This window comes from Colobus angolensis, unplaced genomic scaffold (genome assembly GCF_000951035.1).
Source record: "Colobus angolensis palliatus isolate OR3802 unplaced genomic scaffold, Cang.pa_1.0 Scaffold192, whole genome shotgun sequence".
Taxonomy (NCBI): Eukaryota; Metazoa; Chordata; class Mammalia; order Primates; family Cercopithecidae; genus Colobus; species Colobus angolensis.
The window spans coordinates 214,479-233,870 of record NW_012115066.1 but is presented as its reverse complement, the minus strand read 5'-3'; the positions used below and the strand labels follow the sequence as shown (position 1 = coordinate 233,870).

At 38.7% G+C, this 19,392-nt stretch overlaps 2 protein-coding genes across 8 annotated transcripts in view; one reads left to right on the top strand and one right to left on the bottom strand.

Annotated features, from left to right (window-relative positions):
• Positions 1 to 4,028: 4,028 nt before the first annotated feature.
• Positions 4,029 to 17,477, bottom strand: LOC105510789 (trafficking protein particle complex subunit 13-like). Of its 3 annotated transcripts, XM_011940697.1 has the most exons (4): positions 17,087 to 17,477; positions 6,759 to 6,827; positions 6,089 to 6,188; positions 4,029 to 4,455 (listed from the first exon to the last, which is right to left on the bottom strand). In XM_011940697.1, exons 1-4 carry the CDS (start codon positions 17,130 to 17,132, stop codon positions 4,314 to 4,316), a joined length of 357 nt encoding a protein of 118 aa, XP_011796087.1. In that variant the 5' UTR covers positions 17,133 to 17,477; the 3' UTR covers positions 4,029 to 4,313. The 3 variants fall into 3 exon arrangements, with proteins under 3 accessions (XP_011796087.1, XP_011796085.1, XP_011796086.1); XM_011940695.1 differs by lacking the exons at positions 4,029 to 4,455; positions 6,089 to 6,188; positions 6,759 to 6,827 and adding an exon at positions 11,451 to 12,708 and having other exon boundaries at positions 17,087 to 17,427; XM_011940696.1 differs by lacking the exons at positions 4,029 to 4,455; positions 6,089 to 6,188; positions 6,759 to 6,827; positions 17,087 to 17,477 and adding exons at positions 11,451 to 12,708; positions 15,979 to 16,176.
• Positions 16,786 to 19,392, top strand: part of TRIM23 (tripartite motif containing 23) — a 35,997-nt gene continuing 33,390 nt past the window's right edge. For 4 of the 5 annotated variants that reach the window (XM_011940702.1, XM_011940701.1, XM_011940698.1 and 1 more), the window contains exon 1: positions 17,477 to 17,986. In XM_011940702.1, coding sequence (XP_011796092.1) covers positions 17,906 to 17,986 — 81 coding nt within the window. In that variant the 5' untranslated portion in view covers positions 17,477 to 17,905. Of the gene's footprint in view, positions 16,884 to 17,476; positions 17,987 to 19,392 lie in introns of those variants that run through there. The other variant, XM_011940699.1, reaches the window with a different exon arrangement.

The following is a 19,392-nucleotide window of genomic DNA, read 5'->3' as shown; positions in this document are numbered from 1 at the left end:
TACTAGTTCTTACCAGGGAAGGTTAACATATGTATCTGTATAATGTATACATATATACATGTGTATATAATATATGTATACATATATTATAGTTTTATAATGGTATACATATACATAACATTTATATTATAATTGTACTCTCTTTCAGAAGCAACGTATCTATGGTACAGTGAAAACAATACTCTTTGAGGGTCAAAGGGCTATCCTGGCTCTCTTCTCATTTAACTTGTCTGGATCAGTGTCATGTTTGTAAAGTGGGAGGATTGGCTTGAATTTGCTTTCAGGTCTTATTTTGCTGTGAAATTATTTTGCTCCTGAAAATATATCTGACTATTGAGTGCATGCTAGAGAAAAATATAAGTTTGTGGTTCTCTTGGCCAATATTAGGAAAGATTTGAGACTAGCAATTCATTCCTTCAATATTACGGACAGTGGTTTTTTTTTTTGAGACTGAGTCTGGCTCTGTTGCCCAGGCTAGAGTGTAGTGGCTCAATCTTGACTCATGCAACCTCCGCCTCCTGGGCTCAAGCCATTCTCTCACCTCAGTCTTCTGAGTAGCTGGGACTATAGGCATCCACCACCATACCTGGCTGATTTTTGTATTTTTTGTAGAGACTGGGTTTCACCACATTGGCCAGGCTGGTTTTGAATTCATGAGCTCAAGCAGTCCACCTGCCTTGGCTTCCCAAAGTGCTGGATTATAGCCATGAGCCACTGAGTTTAGCCTGATGCACATATTGTTCCAAAGCACTGAAAATGTTGGAAAAATGTTCGAAATCTTTTATTAAGCAACCATAATACTGATATCTAAAACCTGATAAAAAGACAACACTCACACAAATACAGGTCAATATCATGCTGTGCTTCATGACCTATATCCTCTTAAGTGATTCTGATGTCATAATTAGCTTATCTGGCCAGGTGCAGTGACTCACATGTGTAAATGTGTAATCCCAGCACTTTGGGAGGCTGAGGCGGGAGGATTGCTTGAGTTCAGGAGTTCAAGACCTGCTTGAGCAACATAGCGAGACCTTGTCTCTAAAAACTATTAAAAAATTAGACAGGGATAGTGTCACAACGCTGCAGTCCAAGTTACTCAGGAGGCTAAGGCAGTAGGATCCCTTGAGCCCATGGGTTTGAGGCTATAGTAAGCTATGATCATGCTACTGCACTCCAGCTTGGGTGACAGAACTAGATACTGTCTCAAAAAAAAAGTAAAAAGAAAAATAGCCTTTTATATATCACGAGTCTGAATGTCTAGTTGAGCCTAAGAAGACCCCTGGTGAGTACTGCACAGTACTAATAATTATTGTTATTATAAAAGTGAATAAAGGTATGAAATATAAAATCATGTTTTAGAACATGCATACTACTGTATTCTTTGATCTTTATAATAGTACTGACATCTTAAAGTATATGCCTTTGCTATTTTATTAATCTATCTTATAAAAATAAATTCAACATTTACTGAATTTACTGAATTGCCAAGAAATTCAATATTTACAATGTAGAAAGACAAAAGTTATGTTCTCAAACTTTTGAAAATCAGATCTTTTCACAATCGAATGCAGAGGCTGGCAAACTTTTTCTCTGAAGTCATTAGCAAATATTTTAGATTTTGGAGGCCATACAATCTATGTTTCAACTATACAACTGCTGTGGTAGCTGAAAATCAGCCACAGATAATACATAAACAAATGAGTATGGCTGTGTGTCAATAAAACTTTATTTATGAACAATGACATTTGAATTTCTTTTTTGTTTGTTTGTTTGCAGAGGCGGTGCCTTGCAATGCTGTGTAGGTTGGGCTCAAACTCTTAGCCTGAAGTAATCTTCCTGCCTTGGCTCCCAAAGCACTGGGATTATAGGTATGAGCCACCACACCTGGCCTGAAATTTGAATTTCATGTAATTTTCACATATCACAAAATATTATTTTCAATAATTTGAAAATGTGAAAACCATTCTTAGTTCAAAAGCCTTATAAAAACAGACAACAGATGAAATTCAGTCTTTAGGCTATAGTTTGTCAACCCCTAATTTAATGAAAGGCAGAGACCGCATCCATATATGACAAACATATGTATGTGTATGCACAAATTTGCATCTAGTTTCTGGAAGTTGAGTCTGTTCTCTAACGTCCTTGTTAACTTTAAAACTCTATGATCATTTTCGAACTCATTCTAATTAGAGGTCCTTTCTGGCAATACTCCAATTACCTGAATTCATCACTCTAAGATAGGTTTTACAACTTCTTCCCCACATACTGTGAATTTTCACCTTCTTTTCGCACTTTTTCTTTTGAAGAAATTTCAGGTTGTTAGCTGAGTTAGCATATTCTATCTTTTAATTTCTACACTGTTTCAAGGGTCTTCTAACTGTTCCATTTTCTACAAAGCATCCCATGCAATGTGCTCATATCAGTCTTTCTAACACAAAGAGTGCTCAAAAGCCAAATGTCTGCTGTTTTTATTTAATTTTTTTCAGAGACAGGGTCTTGTTCTATAGCCCATGCTGGAGTGCCCAGGCAAAACTCACTGCAGCCTCAAACTCCTGGGTTTAAACAATCCTCCCGCTTCAGCTTCATAAGTAGCTGGGACCAATGGTGTGTGCCAGCATGCTCAACTACTTTTTAAATTGTTTGTAGAGATGGGGGTCTCGTTATGTTTCTCAGGCTGGTCTTGAACTCCTGGCCTCAAGCAATCCTTCTGCCTCAGCCTCCCAAATTGTTGGGATTCCAGGTATGAGCCACTGTTCCGGGCCTGGTTTTTTTACTTTAATTAATTAATTTTTTTGCCTGTTTTAAAAAATAATTTTTCAAGAAAGGTTAAATAAAACTTTAGCCTGCTTTCAAGATGCTCTACTGTAAGGCTACTGATATGGTTTGGCTCTGTGACCCCACCCAAATCTCATCTTGTAGCTCCCGTAATTCCCATGTATTGTGGGAGGGGCCTGGTGGGAGATAACTGAATCACGGGGTGGGTCTTTTCTGTGCTATTCTCATGACAGTCGGTAAGTCTCATGAGATCTGATGGTTTTATGTATTTTTATTTTTGGGGGGATGGAGTGTTGCTCTGTCACGCAGTCAGCCAGGAGTGCAGTGGCACAGTCTCGGCTCACTGCAACCTCAGCCTCCCAGGTTCAAGTGATTCTACTGCCTCAGCTTCCCAGGTAGCTGGGATTACAGGCACATGCCACCCCTCCTGGCTAATTTTTGTATTTTTAGTAGAAATGGTGTTTCACCACATTGGGCAGGATGGTCTTGAACTCCTGACCTCAAGTGATCCGCCTGCCTCAGCCTCCCAAAGTGCTGGGATTACAGGCATGAGTCACTACGACAGGCTGAGATCTAATGGTTTGAAAAACGGGAGTTTCCCCGCACAAGCTCTCTCTCTTTGCCCGCTGCCATCCACGTGAGACATGACTTGCTCCTCCTTGCCTTCCGCCATGATTGTCCTCAGTCACATAACTGTAAGTACATTAAACCTCTTTCTTTGGTAAATTGCCCAGTCTTGGGTATGACTTTATCAGCAGCATGAAAATAGACTAATACAGCTACTATTCCTCTGTACCACCTTACCTCCTCTTACCAAGTGAAATATGTTCCCTGTTAAAAGAACACATGTGTATCGCTATGTCTCTGCCTCTGATTACCATGTCTCCCTTGCCTTGTTATCTGTATTCTCCCATTCTTTCAAGATCCTCTTCGCTTTCCCTCTTCCCTAAGAAACCTTCCTGATTGATATAATCTCCAGTGATCTTTCCTCCTCTATGTTAATGACATACATTAACAAATGCTAAACTGCTGTTTACCTTTGACTAGTACATTTTCTCACCCAAGCAATCACAAACCTTGTTGAATAGGAAAAATAGTTTCATGCCTAGCATAAGACTTTGTAACTTTAGGCATTCATTAGTGCTTGTTAATGACAATTAAAAATTATTGTATCAAACATGCATTTAATGAAGGGCCAACAACATAACAGATATAAAAAAACCTTTTTTCTTTTTCTTTCTTTTTTTTTATTTGAGATGGAGTCTAACTCTGTCACCCAGGCTGGAGTGCAGTGGCATGATCTTGGCTCACTGCAACCTTCACCTCCCGGGTTCAAGCCTTAGCCTCTCCTGCCTTAGCCTGCCGAGTAGCTGGGACTGCAGGTGTGCACCACCACACCCGGCTCATTTTTGTATTTTTAGTAGAGATGGGGTTTCACCACATCGGCCAGGTTGGTCTTGAACTTCTGACCGCAGGTGATCCACCTGCCTCAGCCTCCTAAACTGCTGGGATTACAGGCATGAGCCACCATGCCTGGCCTAAAAAAAAACCTTTGTTAAAGAGTAAAATACATCCCAAGTAAGAATGTTACTTACTTTTACCAATATGTCTTTTACAACTTGATTGCTATCATTATGAACGCTGATATAACTGGAAAAGGTCTCTCCCAAAAATATATTCCTGTAAAATAAAACAAGTATTTATTTAGGCAGAAATCTATTCAGGTTTCTTTTTTTTTTTTGAGACTGAGTCTCGCTCTGTCGTCCAGGCTGGAGTGCAGTGGCACGATCTTAGCTCACTGCAAGCTCCATCTCCCAGGTTCACCCCATTCTCCTGCCTCAGCCTCTCAAGTAGTTGAGACTACAGGTGCCTGCCACCATGCCCAGCTAATTTTTTGTATGTTTAGCAGAGATGGGGTTTCACCGTTTTAGCCATGATGGTCTCGATCTCCTGACCTCATGATCCGCCCGCCTCGGCCTCTCAGAGTGCTGGAATTACAGGCATGAGCCACCGCATCTGGCCCCATTCAGGTTTTACATTAGATATTCTGTTTGAGAATCACTAAGGACTTCAAATGGAGAAACATTTACTAAAGGATAGAAATCTGGTGAAATATTGTTTCAACATTCCTTTGTTCACACTAGGCCACTCATTCATTACCTAGTGCAAATCAAAATATGGATGTAATCTATAAAACATGATATATTTGGCCTTTACTGTACAAAATGCCAGCCTCACTAGAGATAAGACTCACTGAAATTAGATCTATGCTAAAGTCAGGATTTGTATTTGAATAGGTTAGAGAAAGCCAAGTTTCCATTCTTGTAATAACTTATTCCCTGAATCTAGAAGAGTTCTAAGTTATTGATATCGGGGTATTTTTACCAATTTATTTTATTTCCTAAGTTATCTGAATAAAAATCACCAGCAGTTTTATCTTACATAGTTTTATATTTTTTACAGTTTTTCAAGATGCTAGTCAATGACCACATTCTGTAAAACTGTAAAAACAATCTGTAAAATTTCCTTTTGTCCCAAATTCTGTCTGTTACAAACAGAGTGGAACCAGAGGCTTCTACCTTATTATTAATCTAGAATAATAATACAGCTAAGAATAACAGAAGAAATAAATTTAGAGTTCCTAATTAGCTGACAAGTCTGATAACTCATTTTGGGAGAGGACTATGAGGCAAAAAACAGAGTGGCTTCTGAAAAAGACATTTACATTAGTAGTTAAAAGAGTATATGGCCATTAAAAATATAGTAGGATCTAAAGAAGAAAGTAAAAATTCTATTATCCTAGGAACCACTATTAACATTTTCTTTTGGTATATATCTTTTTTTTAAAAAACAGAAAGGCATAATCACATAGTATGTTTTTAATAATCTTTTTGCCCCTCAAATGTATCATGTGCTAGGCGTGGTGGCTCTCGCCTATAATCCCAGCACTTTGGGAGGCTGAGGTGGGTGGATCACCTGAGATCAGGAGTTCAAGGTCAGCCTGGCTAACATAGTGAAACACGGTCTCTACTAAAAACACAAAAATGAGCCAGGGCAGTGTGTGCACCTGTAGTCCTAGCTACTGGGGAGGCTGAGACTGGAGAATGGCTTGAACCCAGTGGGTGGAGGCTGCACTGAGCAGAGATGGTACCACTGCACTCCAGCCTGGGCACCAGTGTGAGACTCCATCTCAGGAAAAAAAAAAAAAAAAAAGGAAATGTATCATGAACGTTTCCCCATCCCATAGTTCTTTTTTGAAACCATAATTTGTAATGGCTTTACAAGGTTTCTTATGTGAATATGTCATTCTTACCCAAAATTTTGTGGTAAAGTCAGCATTTCTCCCAACATTAAAACTTCTGCACCATTAACAGTTGAAGGATCATCTCTCATCAGTTGGTTAAAGAGATCTCCTGAATGAAGAGAAAAACATAAAATTCTAACATCTACCTTTTAAATAACTTTTACTTACACAAAGAACTAGGAGAGATATTTTAAAAAACAACCTCTTGACAAAAATGATATTTAAAAAGTCTAACTTCTAGATTTTAATACAACAAAGCATGTCAAAAAAATTCTGATCTCACAGGGAATGGACACTTTAGAAACAAAGAAAAATGTACGTCATGAGATAGAAAATATACTAGACAAAGCTCCAACAATTCTAAACAAAGGGAATGCTAATATATACATTGATGCAACACTTGAGGATGAAGGCAATTTTAATAGTATTATGAATATGAATGTATCTTAAACTCTAAGTCTCATATTGCCATACCATATCAACATAATTTGGACTTGTAGAGTATAAGTAAGGCCTGTTACTCAGATGGCCACCTTTTACATGATACAAAAACAGGCAACAAAGAATCCAGCAAATGGTTAGCATAAAATTTACAGGGCTAGGCTTAGTCCAAGTTAATGTAGCCAATTCAGGTTTCAACTTTTCCCTAGGTGCAAATAGAGGAAAGCATGTGCCATACCAGGTAAGTCTTTCTCTTCACATGTTACTGGGATATTGGTGAATAAAGTAGGCTTAGTCAGCCGCATCACTGTGAAGTAAAAAAGTAAAAGAAAACAAAACATTAATACTGTTTAGGGTTAATATTCTCAAGTCTAGTGTATGATATTCATCCATTTTATACTAACATAAAATATAACCTAAATACTTCTTAAACATAATACTACATACTTCCTAAGGTTATCACATATCAGTGATTTATTAAGAATTTTAATGTTACAAAAGAATCTTATATAAGAACCATTTATTTACAACCTATGAATTATAAAAAGTAAATATAAATACAATATACATTCCTTATAGTAAAACTGGAAAATAAAATTTTTAAAGCTTAAAGAATATTAGGAGCATAAGGCTTTAAAAAAAGTCTAAGTGACTTCGCTGCAAACAATATCAACAAAATATTAACACTGGAAGCTCAATAAGTGTTTTTTTGTTTGTTTGTTTTGAGACAGAGCCTTACTCTGTCACCCAGGCTGGAGTGTAGTGGTGCAATCTTGGCTCACTGCAACCTCTGCCTTCCAGGTTCAAGCAATTCTCCTGCCTCAGCATCTCAAGTAGTTGGGATTACAGGAATGCACCACCATGCCTGGTTATCACTACTATTTTTTGTAGTTTTACTAGAGACGGGGTATCACCATGTTGGCCAGGCTGGTCTCGAACTCCTGACCTCGAGTGATCTGCCTACCTCGGCCTCCCAAAGTGCTGGAATTACAGGCATGAGCCACCATGCCCAGCCAAGTGTTTCTTTAAGTAATATTAAATCTGTGTAGAAATTATAAAAATGTCAGTTAACATAAAGGTTTATATAAATCTAACCAAAACTAAGATTTATTTTTGCACATGACAGAATGTGTCTAAAGTTTATCTAAAGAAACAAATAGATGAAAATAAGCTAAGGAAATTAACGGAGAAAAAAAGAGGAAGAACTAAATTTACTATATATTGTCAATTACTATATATTTAAATCCGTAATCAACTAATCGGCTTATTAATATAAGACTATACCGATATATTAGTTTTTCAAAAAAAAGATAGGATATACTTATATAAAGAAACAGCTGGGAGTGGCTGGGCATGGTGGCTCACACCTGTAATCCCAGCACTTTTGGGAGGCCGAGGTGGGCGGATCACGAGATCGAGACCATCCTGGCTAACAGGGTGAAACCCCGTCTCTACTAAAAATACAACAAATTAGATGGGTGTGGTGGCGGGCACTTGTAGTCCTAGCTACTCAGGAGGCTGAGGCAGGAGAATGGCGTGAACCCAGGAGGCTGAGCTTGCAGTGAGCCGAGATCGCGGCACTGCACTCCAGCCTGGGCGACAGAGCGAGACTCCATCTCAAAAAAAAAAAAAGAAAAATAAATAGTTGGGAGAGAGATTTTAAAACACAACCTCTTGACAAAAAAAAAAAAAATCAATTAAGGGATTAAAAGTTAAAAAATCAATTAGTAAAAGGATTTTTCATTATAAGGTGCAAAGACAAATGGTTAGCTATCTGGAAAAATAAAATTTAACTAAAAAATTCATTTTAAATATAAATTAAACAGACAAAAATTAAGCCACAGAAAAGTAAAAAAAAAATTGAAATAGAATATTAAATATAGTCTAATGAGAGTAAACACTCTATAATTTTTTTAAAAATCTTTTTCAGTTTCTTCTAGAGTGTCATTTGACCACATCAAAATAAAAACAAAAACATAAAATTTAAAAATCATAAAAACTTGTAAAAATTTTCAGAAAATGAATCACAGAGGGCTAGTTTATCATCAAATCTCGCCGGGCGTGGTGGCTCATGCCTGTAATCCCAGCACTTTGGGAGGCCAAGGCTGGTGGATCACGAGGTCAGGAGATCGAGATCATCCTGGCTAACATGGTGAAACTCTGTCTCTACTAAACAAAATACAAAAATTAGCCGGGCGTGGTGGCGGGCGCCAGTAGTCCCAGCTACTCGGGAGGCTGAGGCAGGAGAATGGGGTGAATCTGGGAGGCGGAGCTTGCAGTGAGCCAAGATGGCACCAACTGCACTCCAGCCTGGGCAACAGAGCAAGACTTCACCTCAAAAAAAAAAAAAAAAGTATTCCTTCAAATCAAAGCCAAAATACTATAAAGACTATAGACCTACATGGTCAATTCAGAATATAAGTAGTGTTCTAGCATATGTAAAAATGCACCACCCAACTACCAATTAACCAACTATGGTATTCATATCAGATTTAGTGGCTTTCTCATTCTGGTTTCAGCTTAAATGTCATCTTTTTCAGAAAAAAAGTTAACGAGTCATTCTGTTTCTCTCATGGTACCTTGACTCCTTTCCAAACTCCATGAGGTCTAGGCTCTTATGTACTACGTTCAGTTTTGTAGCATCCATATTTGGTGTAGGTTCTGCTATTCAGATCTTCCCTGAATAAAATAATGAGCAGTTCATGAAAGTCCCTAAATAACTGACATTATTTTGAAAGTGTAAGTTTCAGAAACTGAGGCCAATAATAACCTGCTATATTAAGCAGCTGGCTTTTGACATAGTCAACAAATGCTACCCTTAAAATTTCTGAAGTTACTTTGTATCGCTAGCATTTACTGAGCATTTACTAGCGCCAGGCATTATGCTAAATATTTTACAAGCTGAACACATTTAATTCTCATGAGTAGTCTCTAAGTTGGTATTACATTAATCCCAATATACAGATAGGGCATAGACAATGCCTATAGAGGGTAATTCGCATACAAAGGACTATATTAGTAGATAAGTGGTAGAATCTAGATTTGAACCCTGGTGATTTCACTCTGTTAAAAAATAATTCTCTATAATAATTACTAATTATAAGCCTGGAGCCATAAACCTGGAATGTCATGCCTTACCAGAAATATCCCATGGGATTTCAAAGTAGGAATCTATTCCAAAAAGAGTATCAATCAGCTACAGATGAATATGGGGAGGCGTTTCCAACCTTCACTCTTATTTTTAACCAAGAAAACAGATAAAAAAGTGCCCTGAAAACAGATAAAAAGGTGCCCTTCAAAGTGATACAGAGGAGGCAGTTTCTCCCACAGCTAAAATCACTTATTTTTTTTGAGACAGGGTCTCACTTTGTTACCCAGGTTGGACTACAGTGGCATGATCATGGATGACTGCAGTCTTGACCTCCTGAGCTCAAGCGATCCTCCTGCCTCAGACGCACCCCTTCCCCCTGCCCACCAAGAGGCTGGGACTACTGTCACATGCTACCATGCCCGGTTAATTTCTGTATTTTTTGTAGAGATGGGGTTTCACTATGTTGCCCAGGCTGGTAAGTTCACTTTTTAGTACCAGTTGGTGTTTTCTATTTCTTCCTCATTATTATTTTCATTTCATTAGAAAAGAAATCTGAATAAAGAAAAAACAGTCTCAAGGGAATCCTAAAACGTATTTTTTTTTTCTAGTGCCCTGGAGTTCACCCAAACGTGTAGCTAACATATTTGCTTATTATAGGTTCAAATTTCTATTATAAACAAAAGTCCTATAAAGCTTAATTTTTCATGATTCCTGTAGTTTGCAGGGATGAGATGGTACATAAAAAATGATCCTCCATTAAAAATAAAGCGATCCCAAACTGGTATTAAAAGCAACTTTTTTCTTCATATTTTCAGATTATGGCCTTTGCAGCAACACAGATGCAACTGCAGGCCATTATCCTAAGCCAATTTACGCAGGAACAGAAAACCAAATACCACATATTCTCATAAGTGAGAGATAAACAATGAGTATACATGGACACAAAGAAGAGAACAATAGACACTGAGGCCTATTTGAGGGTGGAAGGTGACAGGGGGATGAGGACTAAAAAAATACCTATTGGGTATTATGCCGATTACCTGGGTGACAAAACTATTTGTACACCAAACCCTGTGGCACATAATTTACCCATATCACAAATCTGCACATGTACCCCTTGAACCTAAAATAAAAGTTAGAAAGAAAAACAAAATTAGTGGACTTCCATTTTAAGCAACCTCAGCCATCTCAGGCTATGAAGAATCCCTCTGAAGGGAACATTTACCATGCATTATCAAGCTCCTACCATGATAGGCACTGTGCTTTAAGGTAAACATGTCTATATTCCTAGTAAGTGCACTCTTATTTTTCTTAGGGAGCTGGTGTGTTTAATAGTAGTAACGACACGTAAGCTGCGTGAGGGCAAGGTCCATGTCTGTCTCCTTCCCTAATATATCCTAGCACCTAGTGCAAAGTAGGCATTTAAATATGTTAAACAAATATACATGCTTGTACAAAACTTTTATTGTTTTAATCCCTTTAAGCATTTTTATGAGGTGATGTGTAAAACCAATTACAAGATTATGCTTATGGGGAACCTACAATGACTCTAATCATCAGCCAAGTAATAATTAGCACTAACTATCATTAATACTGAATTATCTGTATTAGAAGAAATAGACAATAATTTGATCCCTTATTCAACATTTGATACTTTCCTTCAAAACAGTTTATAGTCTTAAAGATACATTATAGTTTTAGGCAAAGTATACATTTTGTATCTTTGTTTGAAAACAGCCTATTAATTATTATTACATATATTTGGAAACATCATTACAAATCTAGACTGGTCTCCCACTTTGAACTACATTCATGCCACATAAATAGCATTCCAAAGAGAACTGTTTTGAGTTTTATTTTTTAAAAAATTACACTTGAGGTGAGTAAAGAAAAAACTACAGTAAAATTAGATTTTAGAGATTAACCAAAATCCAAACAATACAACTTAATTCATAAGACTATTTAATTCAATCACAGTTCGTAACAAAACAAAAGGCACAGAACATTTTTACCTTCATATTCAGTGTAAACAATATGAAACAATAATTTATCACATTTAAAAGGCTGCTAATAAGTAGAACTCAGAAAGTTCTTGACTTAACTGACAAGCCTAGGAATTCTAACAAGCCATTAAAAATTTAAAAATCTGTAAAAATTATTTCATCTATTTCAATCCATATTCATTTCATTCAGAATATTCTTTTTGACAATCAGTGGAATTCATTACATACTAAAAATAACACCATATTTATGCACAAATAAATTAATTTTTCCAGTAAGAGCTAATCTTCCTTTAAGAAGACTTCCCACATATTCACAATACATAATATCACAGAACACCCATATTTGGCCTAAATGCCTCTGAATCGTAGCATTACAAGATGGAAGTTCATTGTGCCTAATAATTTGATTGAGTTTTGTCCAAATGTCTTCCAGAGTTTGGCTGTTACAAATAGTGTGTTCTATTGTCCATCTTGCTCTATAAAGTGAGTGTAAATTTAGTGCCTTTAAACTATCTTGCAATTTTTTAGACAAAGGAGAAACCTTTTCAGTACAATTATTGCTGGGAAGGGAAATACTCCAAGATCTCCTGTTGTGCTGTTTTCCCTTTTCTGATTGTTTACCCAGATTTCCAGAATTAGTCTGTTCCTTCAATGTGTGTGACGAGGTTAAATGCTGCTTTTTCAAACAAGGTTGAAACTCCAATAGATCTACTGTGCAATCATAACTGTGTGACTTAGCATCATGTTCTGAAATGGTTAAGTACTGTTTCACATCTTCAGCTGCCTCTTGAGAAATCACAGGTGGTGATCTTTTAGGTCTGAGTGGAAGCTTGGATCCATCATATGGAAACCAACGTATAAATCTTGATAGCGGACGAGTAGGAAAGTCTTGAATTGCTTTTTCCACAATTTTTGGCAGTTGTGTGGGATCACTCTCATATGGTCGATAATGTAATATTACTTCTGTAGTCATTCTGCAGTAATCCAGTTACTCTTAGTGATGAGAAAAATTTCTTAGCTGAACTCCTCAGAGCTAGAATGTAAATTTATCATTGCAAGATTGTCTCTCTTGCCAAATCAGAGGGAAACAGGACCTAAAGTAGAAGTATTGCAAAGAATAAGATATGGTAGGGATATCCTGCCTACAAATAAGGCAGGGAGAAAAGGAAAAACAAAAACCAAAAGCCAATCCCAATGTGGCATTTTACCAAAGTCCTTTTGGTAAACGTGAATGTAATCTACAAACCTGAAAATTCTTTCTCTTACCAAAATAAGGAATCTGAATTAGATGCCCTATAAAATCACTTCCAGCCTAAAAATGCTAGTAGTCAACATGTTTAACTCAACAGATATAAAGGACTTGGAAGTATCGATATTAATATATTAAGTAATAATAGTCTTAAAACTTTAGCAGAAACAAAGAGTAAATGAATCTTAAAATATTGTTTTCATATGAAGATAATTAACAAAAAATGTAATATTTAAAAATTTGAGGCAACTAAAGTGAGGACAATAAAATCACTGTAAATTCTAATCCAACATGGTAAAAACCTGTCTCTACTCAAAATATGAAAAAAAATTAGCGGGGTGTGGTGGTGCACGCCTGTAGTCCCAGCTACTAGGGAAGCTGAGGCAGGAGAATAGCCTGAACCTGAGAGCCAGAGGTTGCAGTGAGCTGAGAACATGCCACTCAGCCTGGGCGACAGAGCAAGACTTCATCTCATCAAAAAGAAAAAAAAGAAAAAAAAATTCTAATCTGTCTGGAAGAAAATTAATCATTTTATACTTAAAATTATATAGATCTGCCAGGTGCGGTGGCTCACCTGTAATCCCAGCACTTTATGGGGGCCAAGGTAGGCAGATCACGAGGTCAGGAGTTTGAGACCAGCCTGGCCAACATGGTGAAACCCCATCTCTACTAAAGATACAAAAAACAGCCGGCCGCGGTGGTGTGTGCCTGTAATCCCAGCTACTCAGGAGGCTACGGCAGAATTACTTGAACCCAGGAGGTGGAGGTTTGCAGTGAACTGAGATCGCGCCACTGCACTCCCATTGCACTCCAGCCTGGGTGACAGGGCAAGACTCCGTCTCAAAAAAAAAAATTATATGGATTCCACCAAACAAATATATAGATAGAATATTTGATGATTTCATGTCATTCTCTATAGTAAAAACTAAAATCATGCATATGGTTTAACTTTGCTAATAAGGTTTAACCAGGCTAAGATCCAGTTTTGTGACACTGTCTTCTCCTCATAATTCAGGCAATTAAACAGCATGGGGACCCTAATACCATGGCTTTTGAATTCCAATTTGGAGGAGAACAAGAAGTCTAGACTCCTATTTTTTTTCTCTTAGAGCACAGAAGTCCTCAAGTTGCCCCAAATTAAGTCACTGATAATAAATTCCAGCATATGGTACATAGGCTTAAGAATGGAGCCTTACAATATCTGCAAGTTAGGCTTCCTAATCAGACCCAAAGCTGTAAGAGCCATAAAACAGGCTTTCTCACATCTTAACTGCAGAACAAATTAAGTTGAATCACTTCTCCCCAAAAATCATTAGAGAATTACTTGATGAGGGTTCTCCCACTGCTAGGATAACCATGAGTATGGACTCTTGTCATGATGTCACAATAGAATCACTGTCCGATTCTAAAGAGTCAGAAGAATAACTAATTTCATGATTCTTTTTACCTACTGATACTGCCCACTAACAGATCTGACAACTCTCAAATTCATAAATAATTGTGATCTTCACCATCCATAATTTTAAATATGGATCTAAATGTTATCACATATTCTTTCAAGAATAATGCACTCATGTTTTTCTTCCCTGTTCCTTACACTTTCACATTGTCAAATATGGCATTGAGAAGTTCTCTTGTCTAAAGTCAATCAGTGTTATACTCAAGAGACAATTTTTTTTTTTTTGAGACAGATTCTCACTCTGTCGCCCAGGTTGGAGTGCAGAGGTACGATCTTGGCTTACAGCAACCTTCGCCTCCAGGGTTCAAGTGATTCTTGTGCCTCAGCCTCCTGAGTAGCTGGGACCACTGGTGCACACCATCACGCCTGGCATTTTTGTATTTTCAGCAGAGATCGGGTTTCATAATATTGGCTAGGCTGGTCTCGAACTCTTGACCTCAAGTGATCAGCCACCTCACCCAACCAAGAATAACAAAATATTATCTTTAACATTTTACATATTAAAAGATAAAGTGAACCTAAATGATCACTTAAATTGATACATTTGGCATCCAGCATCAGTAAATTGAAATGCTGTGAAAACTGTTGATCAACTAGAACAACGGGTTAACTAGAAGATGGTACCACAGATGTTTAATAAAGTTGAAACTATCAGTCAATTTTAAAGCACTTGCCAGTTTAGGCTGTTTATTCTTTTTTTTTTTTTTTTGAGACAGGGTCTCACTCTGTCACCCAGGCTGGAGTGTAGTGGCACAATCTCAGCTCACTGCAGCCTCTGCCTCCCAGGTTAAAGCGATTCTCCTGCCTCAGTCTCCCGAGTAGCTGGGATTACAGATGTCCACCACCATACCTGGCTAATTTTTGTATTTTTAGTATAGACGGGTTTTCGCCATGTTGGCCAGGCTGGTCTCAAACTCCTGACCTCAAGTGATCTGCCAGCCTCGGCCTCCCAAAGTGCTATTACAGGCGTGAGCCATCATGCCTGGCTTAGGCTGCTGAAATATTCTTTCTTAGGTATCCTTTATTTTGGAAAACAAAGAATAACAGAAAACTAAAAATTCTCAGTGGCAGTCTCTGTATCACTGGAATTTAACTTTTTGTTTGTTTGTTTGTTTTATGAGACGGAGTCTCTCCCTCTGTCACCTAGGCTAGGGTGCAGTGGCGCGATCTCAGGTCACTGCAAGCTCTACCTCCTGGGTTCACCCCATTCTCCTGCCTCAGCCTCCCTAGTAGCTGGGACTACAGGCGCCTGTCACCAAGCCAGGCTAATTTTTTGTATTTTTAGTAGAGATGGGGTTTCACAGTGTTAGCCAGGATGGTCTCGATCTCCTGACCTCGTCATCACCCGCCTCGGCCTCCCAAAGTGCTGGGGTTACAGGCGTGAGCCACCGCGCCCAGCTGGAATTTACCTGTTTTTAATAGCTTCTAATTTGTAGAAATCACACGTAGCAGCTAATAGAACTGTTCCAAATTCCCATGAGAGTAGTTGGTAGAGGAATTATCTCTGAGAATGCCGTTTCATTCATTAGGAGGCAACATGGACTCTTGGAAAGAGAGAGGTAAGCCTTGCGTTGAAACACTGCCTCAATCACTTACTAGCTATGTGATCTTGGAAAAGTGGCTTAAACTCTGAGAATTAATATTTACTCCACATACTTGAAGTGAGATCGCGAGATAAAGAACATGACAATTAGTTGCTTTTCTTCTTTTCCCTCTTCTCCACGAGTAACAATCCATTTTAGTCTCCATTTTAACCTAGATCATTTGCTCAGGTTAAGCTTACAGGTCCCATCACTGTATAACTTAACATTACAAAGTTCCACAGTAAGAGACAATCTCGCTAACACAGGCATCATTATATGAGACTGATGAGCTTCTAGAATGTCTGATGACTACATCATAATAGGAAGGATGTGTTCCTCAAAATGGATGCCACAAGTAAAATAAGTGCAATTCAATTGAACCCAAATGTTTATTGAGCATTTCCTCAGCTCATTCAATAAGTCATTGTTAACCACGTGTTAGAGCATCCAAGAAACAAAAAGTGCATTTGTTGCAGTAAAAAATAAAATAAAGCTGAAAAGATTTCAAATAAACGGTTTCCAGAAAATAGGCATTAAAAAAAAAAAACTGTCCTAAAAAAAAAAACCTGCTCTTTTTTCTTAAATAATGATCTAATTAAATCACCAAACTTACTCAAAATGGCTGTGTACAAAAAATGAGAGTTGACATTAGATCTCGGGCATATTTCCCACATACACAGTGCTTTGAAGTAAACTGCAGTTTGTTTTTAATAAATCTAAGTTATATATTGTATTACTATGTATTGCTAAATTCTTTGCACTACTGTTATGCAATACTAATTTTACAGGGGAAACTGAAGCCTGATAACTTCGTCAGTGCCACAGGAAGAAACGAGAAACAGAAGGAAAAAGCACTTTACATGCCCGCTGTAATTCATCTTAGTTCACAGAGATCTCCACGGTAGGAGCGGGACGTCAGCTTCTGCGGCTAAAATCTCGAGACTGAAGCAGCATAGATCAGAAAGAGTGATTTACCAGGTATCTATTTCATTCTAGTAAGGAGCCCATAAACCTAAAACGCATCCAGGCGAAATCGCTTCCTCCCGCCTGGCGCCAAAGGACAGAGCAGGAGGGCGAGCACTGACAGTGTTTAAGAAGGCTGAGGCCTACATGGCAAAGGCTTCGATAAATACGGAAGGGAAGAAAACAGAAAACGGGTACTCAGGTTCGCAAAAGTTTACCTTTCAGCGCCAGCAGGTGCTCCTGTTTAGGGGGATTCACTTCCATTTTGACCGGCACTTTTGACCCACGGCCTACGGGGGCCGGACAGGTTCAACTTGGCCCGGAAGGAAACGGAAAACCTCGCGTTTGGCAAGACCAGAAGTCAAACGCACTTTCAACTTCTCTCCGGTGGTGGTACCTGAAATTTTCTTACTATGTTCTTTACAGACTGGCTTCTTCTCACCAAGTCCATTTCTTTTATCTTATAAACGTATGCATAAAACACTTTGTTTTCCATCTGCTATCGCACATCGCGACTTCAGGAAAAGAAACCACCCCTCGGTTACAATACGCGGCCTCCAAAGGCCAACTTTGCTGGAGTTTAAAAAAAATAAATAAATAAAAGAGAGAGTGGCATGCTGGGATTTGTAGTTTATACGAAAATCGCGTTGCATGCAGGGAGATGCCCGTATCCCCTCACCGCCCTCAGTTTACACCCTGGTTGGTTTGCGATTCGAGAAGAAAAATCATAAAAGGAGCTGGAGTTTCACCCCAAAACTTGAATTCTGTTTTATCCCTTCTTTTTTTTTTTTTCTTGTCTTTCCTCCAGCAGTTACAGACTACGTAATGAAAAATAACAAAAGTGCCCATGCGCGAGGCTGTGCAACGAGGCACCCCACGACTGCAGGGAGGAGGAGTAAGAGTCTGCTAAGCTGGGCCCTGTGTCCTACTGCGCCTGTGCGTCGGTGGCGTGCGCAGAGGCCTCTGGGTAGGTGGCTTAACCCCGCCTCTCAGTTGAGGACTCTGAAGGCTGTATCTGTGGCGCTACTCCTACGAGGATGGCTACTCTGGTTGTAAACAAGCTTGGAGCGGGAGTAGACAGTGGCCGGCAGGGCAGCCGGGGGACAGCTGTAGTGAAGGTGAGGGACCTTGCGTGCTCTGTTCTCCACCATTGGCCTCCCTTCGGTTCATCCTGGAGACCTGGCTGCATCGCCACGGCCCAGGCTTCGATGGGTGGGATGCGCGGCCTCTGGGCCCCTTTTGGCTTTACAAGTCTTGTCCTCTCCTCTGCATCCTTTCTCTCCTATGGCCTGAAATTGCCTGGTCTTCTGCTTATGACCTGTCATCATCGGAACATTTATGAAAAGGAGCTTGCGGGCCAGTGACCTAGACCGGTCTTTTCTCCAGGTCCTCTGCTTTTAGTTAAACTCAACAGGCATTAGTTAGCTTAGTATTATAAATTGACCCATCGTCATCGTAACTACGTAATACGTTAGGTGTTTTAGCTCGTTAATACCTACTTATGAAGTAGATGTTAATTCCCATTTTACAGGGAGGAAAAACAGGTTTAGGTAAACACAGTGTGTGGCAGAGCCCCGGGTTGACCGGCTTTAAAGTCTATGCTTTTCCCTATTGTACTGCGTTTGTAATGAGACATCTGTTACTGGCTGAGCTGCCCTCTCTCCTGTTAGTAGTACAGTCTATTAACACTTTTCAGAAGTCTGCAACATCGTCATAGCTGGGCGTTAACGATAGAGTTAATGGATTTCCTTATGCTTGAAGTTTGAGACTCTACCATGTATAAATGCTCCAGAATGAATTTGCTAAAAAATAATTTGAAATATGTGGCACTCATTTTTCCCTACCACTGTTGTGCACGGAGAGATCTGGAGGGGAGAACTGATCTCATTGGTTTATAGAGTAACCTTCGGGAGCATCTCTAATCTAAGAGATTGATAATTCTCATTCCTGGCTACATATTAGGATCACTGAAGATTTTTAGTACACTACTGATGCACTCCTCCTCCAGTTCTGATGAGGTTGACAACATCAGTAGATTTTAGGAATGCCCATAAGTTATTTTAATATGCAACCAGGGTTAAGAATTACTAAACAGGGTAACATGAAGTTCTTTTAACATCTTGAAAAATAGACACCTATGATTATTCAGTTAATGTTGGTTTTGTATGACAGCAAGTGAGACATTTCTTCCCACAATTTAGTATCAGTCAGTACTGGTGGTCGTGTGATTCAGGTGACCTTTAGGTAGTAATGAAGTTATTCTACAGGTGCACAGCATATCTGATACGCAAAAGAGCCCTCGTTATTAGGCATGTTGTGTGATGGAGATTTTATTTATTGAATTGTGCTTTTGCTAAGTAGAGAATACTTGCAGAGTACTTTGTGAATTAACTTGAAGTTTAAGTTTTATTTCGTAATTGGAAGGGGTGTCATTGCAGTATCTATTTTTTTGTTACTCTGTTTGCCTTACAGTCTCAAAAGTGTACCAAAGCCTGATGTAACTCCAGTTTGTTACAGCACAGAA